This window comes from Neomonachus schauinslandi, chromosome 10 (assembly GCF_002201575.2).
Source record: "Neomonachus schauinslandi chromosome 10, ASM220157v2, whole genome shotgun sequence".
In the NCBI taxonomy this organism is placed as follows: Eukaryota; Metazoa; Chordata; class Mammalia; order Carnivora; family Phocidae; genus Neomonachus; species Neomonachus schauinslandi.
The window spans coordinates 110866234-110888676 of NC_058412.1; the positions used below are offsets into that span (position 1 = coordinate 110866234).

Here is a 22443-nt window from a genome sequence, read left to right on the forward strand (position 1 = left end):
GGGCCACGTGACAGCAATAACCACATTTTTAAATGGCCGCTATAGTCCACATCCTTGTGTGCTGTTGCTTTAAATGCATTGCTAATCTTCACAACTGCCCTGTAAGGTGGGGATTTTTAACCTATTTTATAGACAAGGACACCAAGGTTCAGAGAGGGAAGTTAAATGCCTCACAGTCACATAGCTAGAAAGTAAACACAATCAGAACTCAAACCCAGCTCAGAGTCCAGGGTCTGTGCCGCTTCTTCTCAACCCCCCCCCCCGGGGTACAGTCCAATAGGCCTGAGCACATGAGAGACCACGAGAGCAACATGTGGCCCGTTTCTGGTATTTCTTTTTTCACCTGATGGGAAATAACATATTTTTGTGTTAAAAAAAGGGACACATTTTAAAGTATAATATGGAATGAACTTAAAAGAAATTTGAACCCAAAACACAGAAGTTCAAAGAAATGCCATGCCTGTTGCCCAGGCCTACTTCAGGAACCTCCATGGAAAAACATGAAAAGCACTTATTTGTCACTCTTTCTTCATTTTATGTCCCTTTACCTTGCTATTTTTTTTTTTTAATGCCAGCCTTCCAACTCAGTCTTCATTTTCCACTCCCACCCTCCTTTCACTAGAAAAATTTAAATGTTGAAAGAAAGTGGCAGTGTGTCGGCCACGGGCATGTCATTTCCAAAAGCGTTAGTCATTTATGAGGACACCTTTTTGTAGGTACAATAAATCTGATTGATTTTTATTACACATCTTAGTTTAGAATCACTTTTACATTCCTAGACAAAGAGATGATACAAATAAATATCAATTGTAAAACTTAGAGCCCCAAGTATTGGCATATTCTTTGTCTAAAGGTAGCCAAAGAGAAGGTCAAGATCAAGAGTAACTCCAAAGAGCCATAAAGCCCACTGCCCCCTGCCTGCCCCAGGATCACTCCTTTCATAAATAACCTCAAAAGCATTTCATTCAAGAAAACAAGGGCGGGGAGAAAGGGGGCAGATTTCCAAACAGTACCGGACCAAACCATGTGCAGTAGACAACAGCCAGACCCACTGTCCTTATCCAGTTCCCTCTGAGCATTTTGATTATGGCTTCTAGAGTATATTAATAGCCCCATTTTCATCCACTGATGGTGTTGAGATGGCCCAAGGTGTTGTTTGCAATGAGCCTGGACTGTAAGTGGGAAATGTGAGGCAGAACTGATATCCCATGGTAGCGGGGAATCGACACTTCTCAAAAACTTGGCAACAATTCTACATTCAGTGAGGGAGGACTTACAAGAGTCAGACAGGAAAAGCAGAGAGTGGCCCAGGCCTGAACTGCAGAACTCTCTGACGCCCTTGGTCATGGAGGTGTGGGTGGTACAATTCAAGCAGCATGCAGGCATTCGATGGGGAACAATCCAACGTTAGGTCAGAGTCTTAAGAAAAGTGCTTCATGCCTATGATTTATGGCCTTGGGTTCTGAATCCAGGGATCTGGGAGACATGTGACTTTCAAATAGGAAGCCAGATACATTCTTACTGATCAGAGAAAAATGGGGCTTGATGAGGGTTGCACACACAGTCTCAAACTCCTTCTCCCAGATGATCTTCTTAGATCCTGTTCAGACTTGCTTCCAGACTTCACTAGCTGCTTCTGCATGAAGACCCTCAGATGGCTTGGAACATAGCGTGACTACAGACATGAAAACCAGATGGGTCCTCTACACATTTGGCTCAACTCAGAGCCCAAAGCAGCAGCTTTCTGGTAGCAGTGAGACATGCGCCTGTCTGCTCTACTCAAATATTTATCGGATCCATTTTGAGAGAAGAAAAGCACCAGAGACTGCTTGGGGAGGGACATCTCCTCCTCACAGCTGTTCTACCTGGTCTCACAGACTGCCAAACAAACATAGCTGTGTATAAGGCAAGCTTGTTTTAATAATCCTGCCTGCCCACTTGGCTTTCTTCTTTTGCCCTCTTAGAAAAGTTCCACGGTCACTCAACCACCCTTGCTCAGAATAGCCACCTTAAGACATCGGTATTAAGGTACAGTGTTATCTGCAGTGTTCAGTTCTCAGATATGCTAGATGAATATTTTCAGCCTATGGAATTCGGACTAGCTTTGAGGGAATGTGGTGCAAGAGAAAGGTGTAACTGGCAGATAACCATCTTAGACTATCCACCTCATCATTTGGTTCCTATTCAAACAGGTAAATTCTTAATAAATAAGAAGCAGGGTTTGATCCCAAGAAAGATGAGGGAAGGCTCCATTATGCTCTGGGAATTGCTGAAAAGGGCCCTGGGGTTTCAGAAAGAATGGTAACTAAAAAGGAGATAAGCTGCCAGATGCCAGATCTCCATTTGTAGAATGCAAAGACATTGCACTTGGTACCTCCTCTTTCCCACGGGTTCTGATCCAGAAATGTGCCCTGGGAACTCAGCAGCTGAGTTAAAATATAACTCAAGGCCCACCTGAGTCGCCACCTTCCGGAGGCACCGTGCCAGCAAGGTGCACCAGTGTGGCAGACCTGAGGACTCCTATTGTCCCCTCAGGCTTGGCTCGTGGACTCAGACACTCACATGGGAGCACTTCCAGCCTGGATTAGTCATCCAATGGGCCTTTAATACAGACAAAGGCAACAACTGCACATTAGCGTATTTCTACAACTGGGCAAGTCCTTTGTCTCTCTCTTACAGACACACATGGACAAACTCAAAGAACACAGGCACCACTGTGCTTGCACACCCACACACACTTATGAGCTTCTCTTGGGGGGAAAATGAACAACATTCACCTAAGGACCAACATAAAATGAAGCTTTGAATTTCAATAATACAAAGAACTAAAACTTATAAACCAAACTAGTATATGTAAACGGGAATTCCTAACTCTCTCCTCTGAGCCTATTCAGTCGCACGGCCACCCTTGGCCACCAGCTTCAGCTCTGCCCGCAGGGAGCCACAGTTCTAGCTTCAGGTGAGTGTTCTGCGGAAGGCAGGCAGGACTCCTTTGCTCCCATCCATTATACCTTCCTCTCCCACCGCCCCAAGTCCCACGTCTCTGTCTCTGCACTGCCTAATCACCCTTATGCAGACAGGGAACAAAATGGGGAATTCAAAAGTGCCACTGTATGTCTCATTCCCCCAACTCTTGTTCCATCAGAGAAAGCAGAGCCAACCTCCCTTTTCCCAATAGGCCCACGGCTGAGCATGCTCTGCAGGCCTCAGAGGGACACTCAGAGGGACACTCAGAGGACGTGTGCAAGGGAAAAGATGGTGACAAATGAAGAGTAAAGTGACACAGTGTATGGACATGGCATCAGCTTACAGATTTACGTCATTGACAAGGATGGTCAAGGTTTCAAGGTTTTAAAGAAGCTGTTTCCCTAAACTCTCCAAGGAGGCAAAGGGAATGTTGTTTCTATTGCTTCACAACATTCTTGGAAAACATTTCCTTATTCAGCAGATCCCAAAGGCCTATCGAGCCTATCGGGGGCTTGGATCCAAATGAGAATTCTCATTCTACCTACAGGAACAAGCACCTATTCAAGTTCTAGGGCTTTTACTTTTCAACCTCACTGTCATTTTATCCTGAGGCTCCACAGATTTGGTCCTGCTCAGGTGACTCCTGATTCTGCCCTGTTGTTCACAAGAAAGGAGCCCAGCACAAAGAACAGGCTAGAAAAGGAGAGGGGTGAGGGAGGGCGGGCGAGGGAAGGGAGAGGAGAAAGCAAGGGAGAAGGGAAGCAAGGTCACTGGTCATTCTCTTGCTTTCCACTTCGACTATGACACTTTACCTTACCCATGCATTTCTGAGATGCTAATTAAAGGACATTTCCCACAGTCGCTGCGTGCCAGATGAGCACCAGCACGTTTCAACCAGATTACGATGGTTAATCTGCAAAGAGGCCAGAGCTTCTCCCCAAGGGCACGGTTCTGAGTTTGGGCTTGAAGTCCTCTCTGCAGGTTTTTGCTCGTCTCTTCTCTCAGAAGGCAAAAGCTATTTACACCCTGGGAGAGGAGGAACTGGCTTTACTTGGGAACCAGTCCTCGAGACTGTGGATAAAGCTGAGATGCAGGGGTTCCTGAGGAAGAGGAGGAGGATCCTGACTTCCTTCCGCTTTTAGGCCTGCAAAAATCAAGCACATGTTTACATGTCACGTCCCGTCTCTGTCCCTAACACAGATCAGATTGCTTTCTCACCAAGTATCCTCAGCCTTTCCTCAATGGCCTGAACGCCAGTATACTTTCAACTGTAAAACCGCCAGACCGACACAGCCCGACCCTCTGTGCATGGCCAACATGACCTGCCAACCGAGGCGTGACACCTCAGGGAAGGGACCGGCTTCTTGGCAACTGTTCTTCCATTTAAATCAGATCTTCACTGTCTTTTCCGAATTGGTAAAAAATACTGTTTGCAGGTAGAATTTCTTCCATTTTTTGTTTTCACCCATTTGTTGTCCTTAAGCTTTTTTTTTTTTTTTTAAAGATTTTATTTATTTATTTGACAGAGAGAGACACAGCGAGAGAGGGAACACAAGCAGGGGGAGTGGGAGAGGGAGAAGCAGGCTTCCCGCTGAATAGGGAGCCCGATGCAGGGCTCGATCCCAGGACCCTGGGATCATGACCTGAGCCGAAGGCAGACGCTCACCAACTGAGCCACCCAGGTGCCCCGTCCTTAAGCTTCTAATCCAAAATTTAATAAGACAGAATTTCTAATTTAGCACCAAATTAAGTACTTGGTTATTTAATGGGTTATTTAAATGAGGTAAATTCACCAGTGAGGCTCAGAGCTTGGATTGTGGATTTAGACACACCTAGGTTTGAACCCTGACTCCAGACTTACTTCCTTGACCTTGGCTACTTTCTCAAATTCTCTAAGACTCAGTTTTCTTACCTTAGAGATTTTATAAATGGGATTAATGATAACATTTATTTTGTTTTTGCAGGAAATCAGAGAATTTTTTTAAAGCACTTAAAACTGCCTAGTACCATGGGGCGCCTGGGTGGCTCAGTTGGTTAAGTGACTGCCTTCGGCTCAGGTCATGATCCTGGAGTTCCTGGATCGAGTCCCGCATCGGGCTCCCGCCTTGGCAGGGAGTCTGCTTCTCCCTCTCACCCTCCCCCTTCTCATGTGCTCTCTCTCTCTCTCATTCTCTCTCTCTCAAATAAAATCTTGGGGGAAAAAAAACAAACTGCCTAGTACCTGGCAGGGACCAAAGAACTGTCCCCTATTTCACGAGAACACACGCTCCTTATGGTAGGAACCTGGGCACATTAGCCATTCTGGTGTTCATTAGACTTGACGTAATGCCTGAACCATAAGTATTTGTGGAATAAATGAATAAACATAGGAGTAATATGGCAGTATTTTCTGGTGTGTTCTGTAAAGCGTTCCATGATAAACCTCTACCTTCATTTGTCCTTGTTCAAGCATGTTCTGTTTAACCACAGGTCATCAAAAGCCACTCACCTGGCCTTCGATTTCTTATTTGTCGTGCTTTCAAAGGATGACGCATCCACCTGTATCTCATCTTCGTCCTGCAGAGCTGCATCCAGTGCAGCCTGGACTTTGGGAGCGATGGCGGGGCCCTCGTAGTCTCTGGTGGTCCGGCTGGGCATGTCCAGCTCTAACAGCACGATGTTCTCTGCCTGCAGAAGCACAGTCATAACCAGCAAGGCTGGCCTCTGATCAGACACAGAGAGTACAAGCAAACCTGCCCCCCTCCAAAAAACAGAACTGCACATTTCTTGCTACTCAGAGCCTCCCAGGAGCCTGTAGTGACGTAGTTTTATAACGTTTTTCCTGGTGAGGATACAGATGTTTTTATCTTCTTCTCTGGGCTTTTCTCTATTTCCTTAAAAAAAACTTTTTAAAACAATGAACATATATTATACCCTATAGGGGAAGAAGCAGGGAAAAATAATAAGTAGAACCCATTTACTGCAGACAATGTGAAAATACAAAAAGGTATAAAGACGAAGATAGTAATCACTGATAATCTAACCACCCACAGCAGCTCTGATGAACCTTTTGGTTGCTGAGGGAAGGAGGCAGGTAGGGAGTACATATGTGGAAGGTATGTGGCAGTGTGTGTCTTGTAACCGCATTTTATAAATCATACCAGGCCCTGCCTCATAACTGGCCTTGTGGCTGGATTCCTTCACCTGATAGCCTGTGGTGGGCCTTTCCCTGGCTCCTACATACGGAGATGAGTGTGTAGAGGGAAGAACACCCATGGTACATATCTCCTCCTCAGCTCCTCCCACCCCGTAGAGTTCAAGCCCCAGAGGGGGCAGGAGGGCCACTGCAGGGAGAAAGTGGGGAGATGGAGGGGCTCCATCAATCAATGTTATATATTGAGATGCTGCTTAAAATTTCTCTTCATGGACTGGGTCCATTGCTAAAAACATCTGAAGCCACTGCTTTAAATTCTACCTTTGGATCAGGTTAGTCCCCTGGAAACCCACGTGTTTTGATTTGTAGGCTTTGAAATCATGTTTTTGCTTTGAGACATGAAATAATGGGCAAGAGATGCACCCTCTGAAACTGCTAGGAAAATGCTTCTGAGGACTCTGATATATCATTCACCTTCCACTATAGAAAACCCCACCTAGGGCGCCTGGGTGGCTCAGTCATTAAGCGTCTGCCTTCGGCTCAGGTCGTCATCCCGGGGTCCTGGGATCGAGCCCCACATTGGACTCCCTGCTCCGCAGGGAAGCCTGCTTCTCCCTCTCCTACTTGTGTTCCCTCTCTCACTATGTCTCTCTCTGTCAAATAAATAAATAAAATCTTTAAAAAAAAGAAAGAAAGAAAGAAAACCCCACCTAATGCAGCTTCTTTGCTTTTGTTTCCTTTATTTTAAATAACTCAGCACCAGGAAGAACAGTACCTGAGGAACTAATTAATCCCAATCTGTTTTGCTCTGGTGGCCAAGGGAGACTCAAAAACAGTTTAAATTTTTCAAGTGAGAATCTATCCTTAAAAAAAATAATACAGGTTCCCCGCTGACATAAAATACAGATAAGCAAAAAGAAGGCAATTTAAATTGAGTGCACTTCCATTAACCAGAGATAACCAGTTCACGTTTTGTTATATTTTACAGTAGCTTTCTTAATTCATATGTAAACTTCCAGTACCAACTGTTTCATAACTTAACAATACATTGTATCTCCTGGTCCATCCACTTACCAGCTACCTACTAAGCCACAGGACCTGCTGCAGAGAGGAGGTGGGAGCGTCAGAGAAAGCAATAAAGTGCTGAGTACATGCCCGGCATACAGGAAGTGCTTATGGGCAGAAGTTTGCACAGTATTATTGTTGTAAAATGTTTGGGTCATTAAATTGTCCTCCATTATGTCACTTTAAATAACTATCTTGGGCGCCTGGGTGGCTCAGGTGGTTAAGCGACTGCCTTCGGCTCAGGTCATGAGCCCGGGGTCCTGGGATCGAGTCCCACATCGGGCTCCCTGCTTAGCAGGGAGCCTGCTTCTCCCTCTGACCCTCCCCCATCTTGTGCTCTCTCTCTCTCACTTGCTCTCTCTCAAATAAATAAATAAAATCTTTAAAAAATAAATAAATAACTACCTGACTGACCCACATCCCGTTAAATGGAAGTACCAACCGCTCTTTAACTCATCTCCATCTCCTGTCATTACACACCTGCCTTCCCTCCAGCCTTCACACAGAGCCATTTTCAGGCTTCGTGTTGATGTTTCTTGGCCATTACTGACAGTATGTCTGTGCTCTCCTCTTTCCCTAGGCCTAATTTTCTAAATCTCATTCTATTTTACCTTCTTATTCATAATTATTTGTTCTTTCTATTGTTATTTACTTAGTATATTTATTATTTGTTATAATTGTTAATATAAATGCCCTCAGGAACCTCTGGAAAGAGGCAGTATACAAACTCTGTGACTTTGCGGAATGGTGCCTGAGGGTTTACATAAACCTAAACTCCTTGAAAAGAGGAGAGAAACACAAGGATGATCTTCTCACCCTATATCGGGCCTCTGGACGAATCATCATGGACATTCTTGCGTGTTGGCTCAACGGTCTCTTATATCCCACAGCTGAGACTGGCCGCTTCATCATCTGCTGATTCCTGGAAATGGACTGCAGTGGTTAAAGCCCTGGCTGGAGTGTGTTCCACAGTCCCAGGATCATCCTGTGGAACCAGCTCTCAGAAGACACTGAGCCTATTTAACTAGAACCTGAACCTAGTAACTCCCTGGACTAAGGGCTGCCGTGCAAATGGGGCAGGAACTGCTTATATTTTCTGTTTGAGTCGCGTTCTGATTCAAATGTGAACATCATACAGCTCTTAAGCTGGAAGGGATCGGAGTCATCATCCCATTCTTAGACGGCTGGAGTGAAGCACAACTGTCAATATTCCCCATCCCCACATCCTTGGCAGACCCCAGACGTAGACTGGAAATCCTCCTCAGTGCTGCGTCAGACTGCCATACAATATGACCTCTATCTAGGAACTGCCCCTCCTTTGGCCTAGCATGCTTCACTTGACAGCTGAGGAAGCGCAAATGCAGGAACTTGGGAAAGGTCATGAATTCACTGTGATAGTCCCCCAATTCCTACCATACCCCTTGGGCCAAGTCCAGCTTACCCACATTTTTCCCCTCCTCCCCACCTTAAAATCAATAGTGACTTACTCCAGTCTGGTTATAGGATGTAATTTCCAATGATCTTCCTCTTCATCAAAGAAGGATCTATTCATAATTTTACTTTTTTCTTCCAGAGGGATAAAGTTTTCTATAATAAGATGCCTGTAAGGGCACACACATGAGTGAACACAGGCGGACAAAGAAGACAGTTGGAGTACCGGCTAGCCTACACGTGGGGTCGTTAGGTAAGAGTCAAGCCACTCAGCAAACACTTAGTGGGCAGGCACTGCGGGCCGACCACCAGGCAGAGAGTTGGGGTACAGACAGGAATGACACTTGGTCCCTGCCTGAGACAGAGAGGTAATGGTGTGGCCCTCTTAGATATGTCAGGTGCCAACAGTGGGCTGCCCTAGGACTCTAGGGAGGTCACTTCTGCCCAAGGAGGAGCAGCTTGAGGAGAACGGACTGAAGAAAAGTGGCCATGCTTGGGCTGTACCAGAATGAACATGTGCTAACTGAAGTGTCTCTTAGAGGACCACTGGTACTGCCAACCCAGCGCATTAACTTCCAAAATGCTGAAAACAGATTAGAAGTTAAACGGTCTTCTTCCCATGGATTGATGCCCAAGCTAGAAAACTTCCTACTCTAATCACCAGGACAAAGAGCAAGACTGAGTGGATTTCAGTCCCTTAGAGCACTGAGAATAAAGACCATTCCTGAGAAGAGTCTCAGTCTGAGAAGTGCTGGGGAACATGGCGAACAATGAAACTGGAACCCACTGGATTGTGTCTCTCCATGGTGACGACTGTCCCCTGCCACATCTCTGCATTCACGCTTTCGAAACCTCAGGACAGAACAATGCCAACAGGGTGTTAACGTGGGAAAGACACACAACAAACACCATGGACGTGTAGGGTACTGACCGTGAGAAAGAGGCTGACTCACTGTTTATTCAAAAGATATAAATAAGAGATATAACAATGAAAATGGCTTCCCTAGGGAAAAAATATTTCAGAGAGATGAAATTTTCTACTTATTTTATTTGAAACATTTAAGAAATTATTTTTATGATATATATTTGTTTTTATCTGATTTTAAAAGTCCTATTTACAGTAGGAAATGTGAAAAATAGAACTACATATAATTTCATTATCCAGAGATAGCTATTATTAATATTTTGACACATTTTGTTTTGATTTTTTTTCTAGGTGTACATACCTAGAAAGAGGACACATTTAATTATAAGGGCTCCTTCCAAATTTAAAACTTGGTCATTAAAAGAATCCCTCTGAAGAGTTCTTTAAAGAAAAATTCCAGCTAGGGGTGCCTGGCTGGCTCAATCTGTAGAGCATGAGACTCTTGATCTTGGGGTTGTGAGTGCAAGCCCCACATTGGGTGTAGAAATTACTTAAAAGAAAAAGAAAAGCAAAATCTCAGCGAATGTTGTAGAAGGACTGATAGAGAAAAACAGTATTTTGCAACCCCTAATGAAATAATAATTTCAGACAAATTATTGTTGGTTGAAACCATTAACTCAGTGGTTCTTAAGCCAGGCTACACGTTAATATTACTTACAGAGTTCTGAAAAATATCTTGCCCAGACCTCATGAGAGACCATGTGTTCACAGAACCAACAGGAGCAACAACTAGAATTTGTTAGAAATGTAAATTCTCGGGTGCCTGGGTGGCTCAGTCGGTTAAGCGACTGCCTTCGGCTCAGGTCATGATCCTGGAGTCCCGGGATCGAGTCCTGCATCGGGCTCCCTGCTCAGTGGAGAGTCTGCTTCTCCCTCTGACCCTCCTCCCTCTCATGCTCTCTGTCTCTCATTCTCTCTCTCGCAAATAAATAAAATCTTAAAAAAAAAAAAAAAAAAATTTGGGCGCCTGGGTGGCTCAGTCGGTTAGGCGACTGCCTTCGGCTCAGGTCATGATCCTGGAGTCCCGGGATCGAGTCCCGCATCGGGCTCCCTGCTCGCTCGGCGGGGAGCCTGCTTCTCCCTCTTACTCTCCCCCCTCTCATGTGCTCTCTCATTCTCTCTCTCTCAAATAAATAAATAAAATCTTAAAAAAAAAAAAAAAAAGAAATGTAAATTCTCAGGCTCCATCCCAGATGAACTGAATCAGACTCTCTGGTATGAGACCCAGCAATCTGTACTTAACATGCCCTTCAGATGATTTGGTGCCTGCTAAAGCTGAAGGACCAGTAAGTCAAAATCTTTGGGGTGGGGCCTTTTTAAAACTCCTTATATGATTTCAGTGTGCAGCCAAGGTTGAGAACTAGTGCTTCAGAACTAGCTTTCAGTTAAAGCTTTCAATTAAAATCCAGACTGTGAGATATTTCTACAGGCTGTCCTGGCTTTTCAGTAAGTCAACTGCAAAAAAAGTTTTTAAAAGGAGAAGGGATTGCTCCAGATTAAAATAAGCCAAAGAGAAATAATAACCAAATGCAATATGTGGTCTTTATATAGATATTAATATGAACAAACCCATAAAATCTGAATATGGGTAAGGCCTGAGATAATACTAAGAAACAACATTAGTTTTGTTAGGTGCAAAGATATCATTGTGGGGCGCCTGGGTGGCTGTTAGGTGCAAAGATATCATTGTGGGGCGCCTGGGTGGCTCAGTTGGTTAAGCGACTGCCTTCAGCTCAGGTCATGATCCTGGAGTCCCGGGATCGAGTCCCGCATCGGGCTCCCTGCTCGGCAGGGAGTCTGCTTCTCCCTCTGACCCTCTCATGCTCTATCTCATTCTCTCTCTCAAACAAATAAATAAAATCTTTAAAAAAAAAAAAAAAGACATCACTGTGTATACAAAAATCAATTGTAATTCCATACACTAGCAATAAACATTCTGAAAATAAAATTAAGAAAAACAATTCCAGGGGCGCCTGGGTGGCTCAGTCGTTAAGCGTCTGCCTTCGGCTCAGGTCGTGATCCCAGCGTCCTGGGATCGAGCCCCACATCGGGCTCCCTGCTTGGCGGGAAGCCTGCTTCTCCCTCTCCTGCTCCCCCTGCTTGTGTTCCCTCTCTCGCTGTGTCTCTCTCTCTGTCAAATAAATAAATAAAATCTTTAAAAAAAAAAAAAAGAAAAAGAAAAACAATTCCATATACAATAGTAAAAAAAAAAAAACAACTTAGGTATACATTTAACAAAAGAAGTGCAAAGACTTGTCTATTGAAAACCACAAAACATTCTTGACAGAAATTAAAGATCTAAATAAATAAAAAGACATCCCATGTTCGTGGATCAAAACATTTAACTGTTAAGATGACAGTACTCTCCAAATGGATCTATAGATTCAACACAGTCCCTATCAAAATCCCAGCTGGCTTTTTCACAGAAATTGACAAGCTGATCTTAAAATGTATACAGAAATGTAAGAAACTCCAAATAGCCAAAAACAATCTTGAAAAAGAACAACAAAGTTGGAGGACTCATACTTCCTCATTTCAAGACTTACTACACAGCTATAGTAGTTAAGACAGTGTGGTATTGGCATAAAGACAAGCAAATAGATCAATGGAACAATATTGAGAGTTCAGAAATAAACCCTTCCATTTATGATCAACAAGGGTGCAAAGACAATGAGAGAAGACCCTTTCAACAAATGGTGCTGGGACAACTGGATATCCACATGCAAAAGAATGCACTTGGAACCCTACTACAGACTATATACAAAAATTTACTCAAAATGAATCATAGACCTAAATGTAAGACCTCAAACTTTAAGACTCTAAGATGACCTAAGAGAATTGAAAACATAAGTCCATAATAAAACTTGTACACAAATGTTCACAGCAGTATTACTCAGATTAGCTAAAAAATAGAAACAACCAAAAGGTCTATCAACTGATGAATGGATACATAAAATGTGGTATAGTCATATGATACAATATTATTCAACCATAAGAAAAAATGAAATATTGGTATGTGCTACATGTATTACCCTTGAAAACACTATACTAAGTGAAAGAAGCCAGCCACCAATGGCCACATTATTCCATTATAAATTGATATGCAATATCCAGAATAGGAAAATTTAGATCCAATACCAAAAGTTTAAGCAACAAAAGAAAATATAAATTGGACTATATCAGAATTAAAATCTTTTGTGCTGCAAACAAAATACCATAAAGAAAGTGAAAAGAAAACCCACAGAATGAGAGAAGATATCTGCAAATCATATATCTGATAAGAGACTTGTCTCCAGAATATAGAAAGAACTCTTACAACTCAATAATAAAAAGACCCAATAAACTACCCAATTTTAAAACTACCCAGAGGATTTGAACAGACATTTCTCCAAACAAGATATGCAAATGGTCAAAGAGCACATAAAAAGACATTCCATCATTAATCATTAGAGAAATGCAAATCAAAACCACAATGAGATACTACTTCACACCCATTAGGATGGCTATAATAAAAAGGACAGACAGTTACAAGTGTCAACGGGATGTGGAAAAATTGGTGGTGGAAATGTAAAATGATACAGCCATTCTGGAAAACAGTTTGGCAATTCCTCCAAAAGTCAAACACAGAGTTACCATAAGACCTAAGCAATTCCACTCCTAGGTATATATCCCGGAGAAATGAAAACACATTCATCTAAAAACTTGTACATGAATGTTCATAGCAGCATTATCCATAATAGCCAAGGACTGGAAACAACCCAAATGTCCATCAACTGATAAATGAATAAAATGTGTGGTATATCCACAAAATGCAGTATCATTCAGCCATAAAAAAGAATGAAGTCCTGACATGTTACAACATGGATGATCCTTGGAAGCATCATGTTAAGTGAAAGAAACCAGTCACAGAGGGCCACATATTATAAGATTCCATTTATATGAAATGTCCAGAACAGACTAATTTACAGAGACAGAAAGTAGGTTAGTAGGTACTTAGGGCTGAAGGGTGGCGGGTAATAAGGAATGACTGCTAACTAGTACAGGGTTTCCTTGCGGCGGGGGCAGGGAGACACAAAAAATGTTCTAAAATCAGATTGTAGTAGCAGCGCCTGGGTGGCTCAGTCAGTTAAACCTCTGCCTTCAGCTCAGGTCATGATTCCTGGGTCCTGAGATCAAGTCCTGCATTGAGCTCCTTGCTCAGCAGGGAGCCTGCTTCTCCTTGCCTCTGCCTGCCACTCCCCCTGCTTGTGCTCTTGTGCTCTCTCTGTCAAATAAATAAAATCTTTAAAAAAATAAAAAATAATTAAAAAAAAAATCAGATTGTGGTGATGGTTTTATAACACTGTAAATACGTATTTTTAAAACTGACTTGTATACTTTATTTATTTATTTATTCATTTAGGGGGCAGGGAGAGGCAGAGGGAGAAAGAATCTTAAGCAGGCTCCATGCCCAATGGGGAGCCTGACACGGGGCTTGAGCTCACAACCCTGAGATTATGAACTGAGCCGAAAGCAAGAGTTGGATGCTTAACCAACTGAGCCACCCAGGTGCCCACAGACTTGTATACTAATTTAAATAGGTGAATTGTGGGGCACCTGGGTGGCTCAGTCGTTAAGCGTCTGCCTTTGGCTCAGGTCGTGATCCCAGGGTCCTGGGATCGAGCCCCGCATCGGGCTCCCTGCTCCGCAGGGAGCCTGCTTCTCCCTCTCCCACTCCCCCTGCCTGTGTTCCCTCTCTTGCTGACTCTGTCTGAAATGGATGAATAAAATCTTTAAAAAAATAAAAAAATAGGGGCGCCTGGGTGGCTCAGATGGTTAAGCGTCTGCCTTCGGCTCAGGTCATGATCCCAGCGTCCTGGGATCGAGCCCCACGTCAGGCTTCCTGCTCAGCGGGGAGCCTGCTTCTCCCTCTCCCTCTGCCTCTCTCCCTGCTCATGCTCTCTCTCTCTCTCTCTCTGTATCTCTGTGTCTCAAATGAATAAAAATAAATAAATAAATAAATAAAAATAAATAAATAGGTGAACTGTATGGTATGTAAATTATACCTCAGTAAAGCGTGTTTTAAAACAGCATTATGACCATGTATGTAAGTATGCAGGAATGAGATAACATGACGTTAACATTACATGAGATTTTAGAATATTTCTATGAAAGATAAATGACAAAAGGTTGTTTATCAGTGAATCTGGGTGGTGGGCATTTGGATGTTCATTATACCATTCAGAAAATTCTAGTTAATAATAGATTCCCTCTTATCAACAGAGGCTGGAGCCTTTAAAAACTTCAAGCAGGTAGGGTGGAAGGAAATTTGGAGATCATCTGGTGAAGTCATTCACCTAACAGATGGGACCCAGAGACAGAAAGTGACTTTCTCAAGAATAAACCAAAAACAGACAAGGTGGGGAGTAGGCAGGGGCCCTGTCTTTAGAGACCTGTTTCTTACTCAACAAACAACCACCTGGCAAGCGGCTGGGGGTGCCATGAAAGGTCCAGAACTTACTTGAGTTTCAGCTCCCTTGTGAGCTCATTCTGAGTCTGTTCCAGCTCCTGACGCTCCTTGATGTGCTCTTCTTGGAGGTCATGGATCTCTGCCTTCACCGCCTGAAGCTTGGAGAAGAGCTGGAACCGAGGGGAAAGGCATTTGAGGAGGGGAGCCCTCCAAACAACAGAGTTCTTCCCTTCCCCCAGGTCTCAAGACACCTCTGCCTGGCCTCGTTCCTTTATACCTTCTTGAGTTTTTTGGTCTTGATGTCCACCTCTTGCTGCAATGAGCTGTACGTCTCTTTAAGTTCCAAGGTCTCCTCATCTCTGTTTTCCATCTGTTGCTGGATCTCTCTTTCTCGACGTTTCTGAGCAACATCACATAATTCATCAGCTTGCCTAGAGACAATGTCTATACAAGAATACAGAGCTGGGTGCTCCAGGCCAAAGTCTCCCACTAGGAAGGGGCTGAACAACTTGTTTTCATTCCCTCTGAAGAATCTAACACAAGAGATATTTGCTCTGTAGCTTTGGTGCACCTTATCCCACCGTGTTCTCCTCAAAAGGGAATGAAAAGTTACCTGCTCTGCAATTTCCTGCCGTTTCTGCTCCAGGATTTTCTGTTGTTCATTCGTATGATCTACTATATTTTTTCCTCCAACAAGCAGCTTACTCTCCATGGCCTGAGTGAGAAAAAAGTAGAATCCATCTCGTGAATGATCTCCCTCAGAACATATCTCCTCATAGGGAAGCCTGTAAAACATAATGAGCTCAGGACTCAGCCAAAGGAGTGAACTCTGAGGGAAAATAGACTGTGCACAGCAGTGTCCTTACCATCACCAGGGTGGGGCTGAGGTGGCCCCACTGGGGCTTTACCTTAGAAACACTGAAGATACAGCTGCCCCAGCCATATAGGAATTTCAGCTCTCTTAAAAAAATTTTTTTTTGTTTTGTTTTGTTTGTATGTACAAAGTATTGACCCTACTTAAAACATATTGAGTACCTCCATGTGCTAGGTACTAGGAATGCAACTGAATATGAACCACAAAGCTGAAGACTCCACTGTGGCCTACAGACAAATAAGCAGGCTCTTACGCTACGGAGTCAGCCACCATCGTAAGGAAAAGACAGAGAAATAATGGGAGAGGCATACAGGAGGGGAGGATTCAGGCTTTTGGAGGGAATCAAGGAAAGCTTCCTGACTCCAGAGTGCTGAAATAAAAATAGGAATTAGCTAAGAAAAAAAAAAAGAAATGCAGCAGTGCCTGGGTGGCTCAGCCGGTTAAGCGTTCAACTCATGATGTCGGTGCAGGTCATGATCTCAGGGTCGTGAGACTGAGCCCTGCATCAGGCTCAGCGCTGAGTGTGCAGTCTACTTGAGATTCTCTCTCTCCTTCTCCCTCCGCCCCTCCCCCTGCTCACACAAGCCCTCCCGCTCTCTCTCAAATAAATAAATAAATAAAATCTTAAAAGAAAAAAATATTGTGTGTGAGAGGGTAGGATAGGAAGTGGTGATACATGAAGGTGGCAAAGGAATCAGGCGTCAGTTCAAAAACATCAAAGCCCTGTTAAGGGAAACTAAAGTTGATCTGAGAACTGCAGGAATCGCACTGACTGTTCTTTGAGCGTAAGGGTACACAGTCAGATTTGTGTTTTAGAAACATTCTTCACCCACCACAGGAAGGATGACTGGACAAGGGCAGGCCAGGCAGAAGGAGACCAGCCAGGAGGTTGTTTTGAGGATTCAGGCCTGGGCTAGGGCAGTAATGGCGGGGCAGAGCAAAGTGGATGGGTCCAAGAGATCCGATCCGATGGCGCAGGATTCAGAGGCCTTGGGACTGACTGGACGGTAAGGGAGAAGGAGACATGGCTAGCAGGGTAACGCCTAGGGCTCTGGCTTGACTGCAAAAAGGAAGGCAGGAAAAAAAAAAAAGAAAGAAAAGAAAAGGAAGGCAGGAACAGGTTCTGGGTGGCCATGGCCATCCCTGGAAATGTCCAGTAGGCAGAAACTATCAGACTTGAATGTTAGGAGACAGCTCTGGGCTGGCTATAATAGATGGGACACCTTGAGCATTTAGATGGTGGCTAAAGCCATGGGAATGATTTGCACCTGAAAAGCACAGAATCCAAAAACTCCACGACCTTGCTTTTAAGAAACTTATGAACATTAATAGTAGCCCTCTGCTGCCATCTTTCAGTGAGCCCTTAGGCCCATTTCCTCTTCTCTCAAAATGAAGTGGTTGGACTGGATTACTAACCACCCTCCCCGCCCCCACACACACACACTCCTTCCAGCTGTAAAATACTTTTGTCCTATGATTTTACAGCATCCAGAGATTTTGAGAGACAGAAGTAATATCATTCTCCCATAAACAAAACTTCTAAGAGATTCAGTGAGCTTGAGGTAATATTGAGTCTTGCCACACCTGGCCCCTGAGAGTTGCCCAAATAATCCAGGTTGTTTAGAGAGTCTAGGTGTTCCTGGGCTTGAATAACAGATGTGATCCTAAAAACCAGCATGCACATCAAACAGGGGCACACTCTGTTACACTTTAAGTGCAGGAATGTGGAGGGGTGAAGTGGCGTCTGACGTTCAGGAATCCCAGAGTAAGCCCCTCCCTGAAACAAAGTGACGTCCTGTGTTGTATAGGACTCCATTTTTACATCAGGTCTTGAACGCTCTGGAACAGACCCCTGCCTCTGAAGCAAAACAGAACCCAGCTCTGTGAAAGGGCTACCATGAAGCCAGAGATAAAGCACAGCTTCATACAGTGGGGAAAGCGGAGGCGAGAAATCGATGACTGGTCATTTTTAAATTAATAAACAAGGATACATTTGAGCATCGAAATCAGTTTTCATAAATTCACTAAGAAAGAACCCAACACCTCAGAGCCATTCTGGCTGGTGGGCAGGGGTCCGATTGCCAGGGCTAGCCCTGTCCTCTCCTCCGCCACTAAAGGCCTATGGCAGCCCAGAGTCCAGGCACCTGATGGAATAGTACACTGGCACCAGAAAGAAAATACATAGGAGTCTCCACGCTCTAGAATGCTAGTCAGCCACTGACTCACAGGGGTTGGACATTGAGGGAGGAGGCTGACTACAAGAGAGCATTTGTGGGCAATGGAACTATTCTGTATCTCGTATGGTCGGGGCACTGCATATTAAAACCACAATGAGGGGCACCTGGGTGGCTCAGTTGGTTAGGCATCTGACTCTTGATCTCAGCTCAGGTCTTGATCTCAGGGTCATGAGTTCAAGCCTTGAGTTGGGCTCCACGCTAAACATGGAGCCTACTTAAAAACAAACAAACAAACAAACAAATCCCACAATGAGATACCATTTTATATACATCAGACATATGATAATTAAATCGGATAGTCATTAAGTGCTGGTAAGGACGAGGAGCAACCAGAGTTCATATGTGCGGGTAGAAGCTTCACTTCATATGGCCACCTCCGAAAACAACTTGTTGTTATCTAGTAAAATTGGGGCTGCACATACCCAAGGACCTAATGGCGCCAGGTAAGAAATTCTTGCTCATCCGTGTTCTCCTGGAGCCAAGTACAAAAATGTACATAGCAAAAAATGGAAACAACCCACTATCAGGAGAATGGAATACCACTCACTTCTCAGAGCAGTAATGAAGAATGAACCACAGCTACAAGCATCAACCTAGACAAATCCCATTACATAAGATTGGGCAAGTAAAAGCAAATTGCAGCAGTGGGATTCCATTTATATAAAGGTAGAAAATTATGTGGAACTATCTTTTTTTAGAGGTATATACGTATATGAGAAAACTGTAAAGAAAAGTCAGGAAACAATAAACGCCAAATTCAAAACAAGGGCTAGCTCTGGGGGAGGGGGACACAAAGCTTGTAAAGATATGGATTATGTTCTATTTCTCACACTGGCTGTGGGGCCCTTGGGTGTCCGTTTTATTGCTGCTTTTCATACCTGCACATATGTAATAATTATTCTTCCTACGAGTTCAATATAAACTTGAAGAAATGGTTTTTATTTCAATTCAACAAATGTTTACTGGACACTGGATCCATGGGGCTGTTGGGAATGTAAAACGGAAAGGGACATCATCCATCATATCATTTTTTGGATAAAATGGAAAGCACTGAGAGAACAAAGGCCCAAGGAAGGTTGTGGTACCTTGATTTTGGCGCCCAGCATCTCGGCAGCGTCCTTCTCCCGCCGCAGGTCCTCCATCTTCTTCTCTTTCTCCTTCAGCAACCTCATCTTCTCCTCTGCAACCAAGCTGTGGTCCTCTACAATGGCCCGCTTCTCAATCTCCAGTTTTTCTTGCTGTTCCCGCCAGTAATCATCCTTATCATCCCCTTCCTCCTCACCCTCTTCTCCCTCCTCCTCCTCCTCCCCGCCCCCACCACTGCCACCACCTTCCCTCCGCTTCTCTCGCCTCTTCCTCCTGCCAATGGACCGTTTTTCCAGCTGGGCCTTGAGCCGAGCAATCTCTTCCTGGAATTCTCGAAGGAGGGCATCTTTAGGGTCCTCGTTGACCCTTGGCTTGTTCTTAATGTTTTTGGCACGGTTGGCATATCTCAGAGTGGTCAGAGTCTCTTCTACATTGTATGAGGCAGGTCCCACGTTGGCTACCATCACAGTTTTAGCATTGCCACCAAGAGAATCTTGGAGGAGCCTGGTCAGCTTTGAGTCCCGATATGGAATGTGAGTGCTTTTGCCGTCCACCAGGGCAGAGATGACATTACCTAAGGCTGAAAGGGACAGGTTGATCTTGGTGGCCTCCTTCAGTCTTTCTCCTTGTGCACCGGTCTTGGCTTGCCGTTCGCTGCCAGCAAGATCCACAAGGTTCAATTTCCCTACACGGATATGGTTTTCTCCATCAAGGCCCACCTCACTGCACTCAATGGTGATTACAAAAATTGCATGAGAGCGTGAGCTGTGCTCGTTCATGTTGGTAGCGCCGACAGAGCGGTTCTGGTTCCCCACGTTCATCACATGCTCTATTTCCTTCACGCTCTTGGTGACAAAAGAAGACAGGTCTTTCACGTACACGCCAGTGTCAGGCCTCTCTTTGAGCTCTAGCCTTTTGGTCTGATCCTTTGAGAGCAGATCTCGGATCTCCTCCTGGTAGATCTCCAAGTAAGAAGCCCTGACCAGGTACTGTTGATTCTGGGATCGAGAGATATGGGTGAAGATGTGGTCAAATGAGTTAGGGATGACCCCTCTTTTCTCAGGATCACCACGGACTCCTTCCATCGTGTAGGTTTTCCCAGTCCCGGTTTGTCCATAGGCAAAAATTGTCCCATTGAAACCCTGCAAGACAGAGTCCACGAGCGGTCGGAATGTCTCATCATAGAGTTCAAACTGCTTGGCATTCCAGTCATAGACTGCATCAAAGGTGAAGGTCTTGGGCATTTCATGGGCCACTCCTTTGGGGTTCTTCACTGACACCTGCCCCAGCTTCACGTCCACATCCACCACCTTATCATATGAAGCAGCCTTTTCCTTGCCATTCATGGGCCGACAGCGAACCACCACCCTGACTGACTCCGAGCTTTTTAACTTTGACATGATGAACTCTGACCGGGTCAACCTTGAGGGCTGTGAATCCAAAATGTCTCAGGATGCTAAGGTCCTAGAAAAAAAGCAAAAGTAAATAAGGACAGTACAGTTGCCACTGAAGGCTGCTCAATAGCACCTGACACACCCATGTCACCTTCGTCTGGCTAACCTTCTGATGGCTACATTAAATAACTGTAATGCACGCTATACCTCTTCATAGGATCTTAACAAGCTTCAGTGGGAACAGTACAACCTTTAGTCCCCCAGTAGTGGGAACGAGCCTGTCTTCCCTTTGACTGATACTTTATCTTATACTCCAGGTTGCAGCAGCTAGAAACCTTTTAAAAGCCTGGATAATCTTCTGTCCTGTTGAACTACTAAAACCTCTGCAGAGAGCAATTTGGAACTATCTATCAATACCTTTCGACGTAGCAGTTGTATTTCTAAGAACTTATCCCACAGATACAAGGATATTCGTTGTGGCATCATTTGTGGTAGCAACAGACTGAGGAGGCTGATGGAATAAATTAAATATATATGTAATAACACATATATAGCAGTTACTGAAAAGAACATGCTAATCTAAATGTAACTCCATATTGAGATGCAGTGCCAAGTGAAAAAAGTAGATGAGGAACCGTGTGTATAGTACAGTTAACACGGTGTGTAAGCAGGTGGATATATGCACTCATGTTTATGTTTGATATGCAAAACAATATTCTTAGAAGTATGCATATCAAAGTGGTAACAGTGGCAGCCTCAGCAGGGGAACTGTGGGCCTAGAGGACTCTGAGGTCAAGAGAGAGAGAAAAAACTTCACTTCATGCTCGTCTGTACTGTTTGAATTTCCTATCTTGGGCCAATAATACTCTTCCATTCTAAAATCATAAACTATGGCTTATGCAAAATGTATGCAAATAAATGAAGATGTGGTGTAATACATTACATAGAAAGCACTTATTCAACCAACAGATTGAATACAATTTGAATGCAAATAAAAAAATAGGTGTTAAAATTTTTTTTAAAATAGGAGCACCTGGGTGGTACAGTAGGTTAAGTGACTGACTCTTGGGTTCAGCTCAGGTTGTGATCTCAGGGTCGTGAGATCAAGCCTCACATGGGGCTCCATGCTCAGCATGGAGTCTGCTTGAGACTCTCTCTCTTCTCCCTCTGCCCCTCCCCGCCTCTAAAATAAACAAATAAATCTTAAAAAAAAAATTTTTTTTAAGTAAAAACAAAAAAGAGAACTTCATTTGGTGCCAGAAAACTCAGGGAGCAGAAGAAAGGATGATTAAATGGGTCCTTTGGGAAGGGGTAGCAAGCAAGCAGATCAGAGTGAAGAAGTACATACGAGGACCCCAAATTCCTAAAAACCTCAATGTGGGGTGGTTTTGGCTTTTCTTTTAAGTAGGTGATTCTCCTGCTTCTTGATTCAGTGACCTCTTCAGTGATAGGTCCCTGTCCCTCACATGTTCTCCAGCCACCCAGGTCCCTGCCCACAAAACAAGTATTATTAGATTTTTAATCTTCCTGAGCTAGTTTATGCATAGCAAGCAAATATGTAATAATACATACTTACCCCCTCTTTTTTAACGCAAGCGTAGAATGTTATACACAGTAATAACACAGTGTCCTGCACCTTGCTTTTCCTCACTAAACCACATATCTTGGCATTTGTTCCCTCAATAAATATACAGCTGCCTTATTCTTTATGACAGCAGGAAAATATCCCACTGCATGGAAGCGTCATAATTTATTTAACCACAATCCCAGCACTTAAGCTGTTTCTGGTATTTTACTCTGAAAAAACTAGGCCCACATCCTTTCACGTGTGGGAAAGTGTATCTGTAAGATAAATTTCTAAAAACATACTGCTGGCTCACAG

The 22443-nt window shown here is 44.0% G+C and overlaps 1 protein-coding gene across 1 annotated transcript; it reads right to left on the reverse strand.

Annotated features, from left to right (window-relative positions):
- Positions 1-713: 713 nt before the first annotated feature.
- Positions 714-20604, reverse strand: KIF3B (kinesin family member 3B). The gene is made up of 8 exons (XM_021688901.1): positions 19167-20604; positions 15584-15685; positions 15248-15370; positions 15022-15140; positions 8653-8766; positions 7982-8087; positions 5456-5634; positions 714-4111 (listed from the first exon to the last, which is right to left on the reverse strand). The coding sequence occupies exons 1-8, from the start codon at positions 20565-20567 to the stop codon at positions 4015-4017; spliced, it is 2241 nt and encodes a 746-aa protein (XP_021544576.1). The 5' UTR covers positions 20568-20604; the 3' UTR covers positions 714-4014.
- Between the last annotated feature and the right edge of the window lie 1839 nt (positions 20605-22443).

Coding starts and splice junctions, on each gene's coding strand:
- KIF3B (XM_021688901.1), bottom strand. CDS start 20,567: ATGTCAAAGTTAAAAAGCTCGGAGTCAGTCAGGGTGGTGGTTCGCTGT. Junction 15,371..15,583: donor GGCAGGAAATTGCAGAGCAG/GTAACTTTTCAT, acceptor GATGTTGCTCAG/AAACGTCGAGAAAGAGAGAT. Junction 8,088..8,652: donor CATCCTATAACCAGACTGGA/GTAAGTCACTAT, acceptor GTCCATTTCCAG/GAATCAGCAGATGATGAAGC.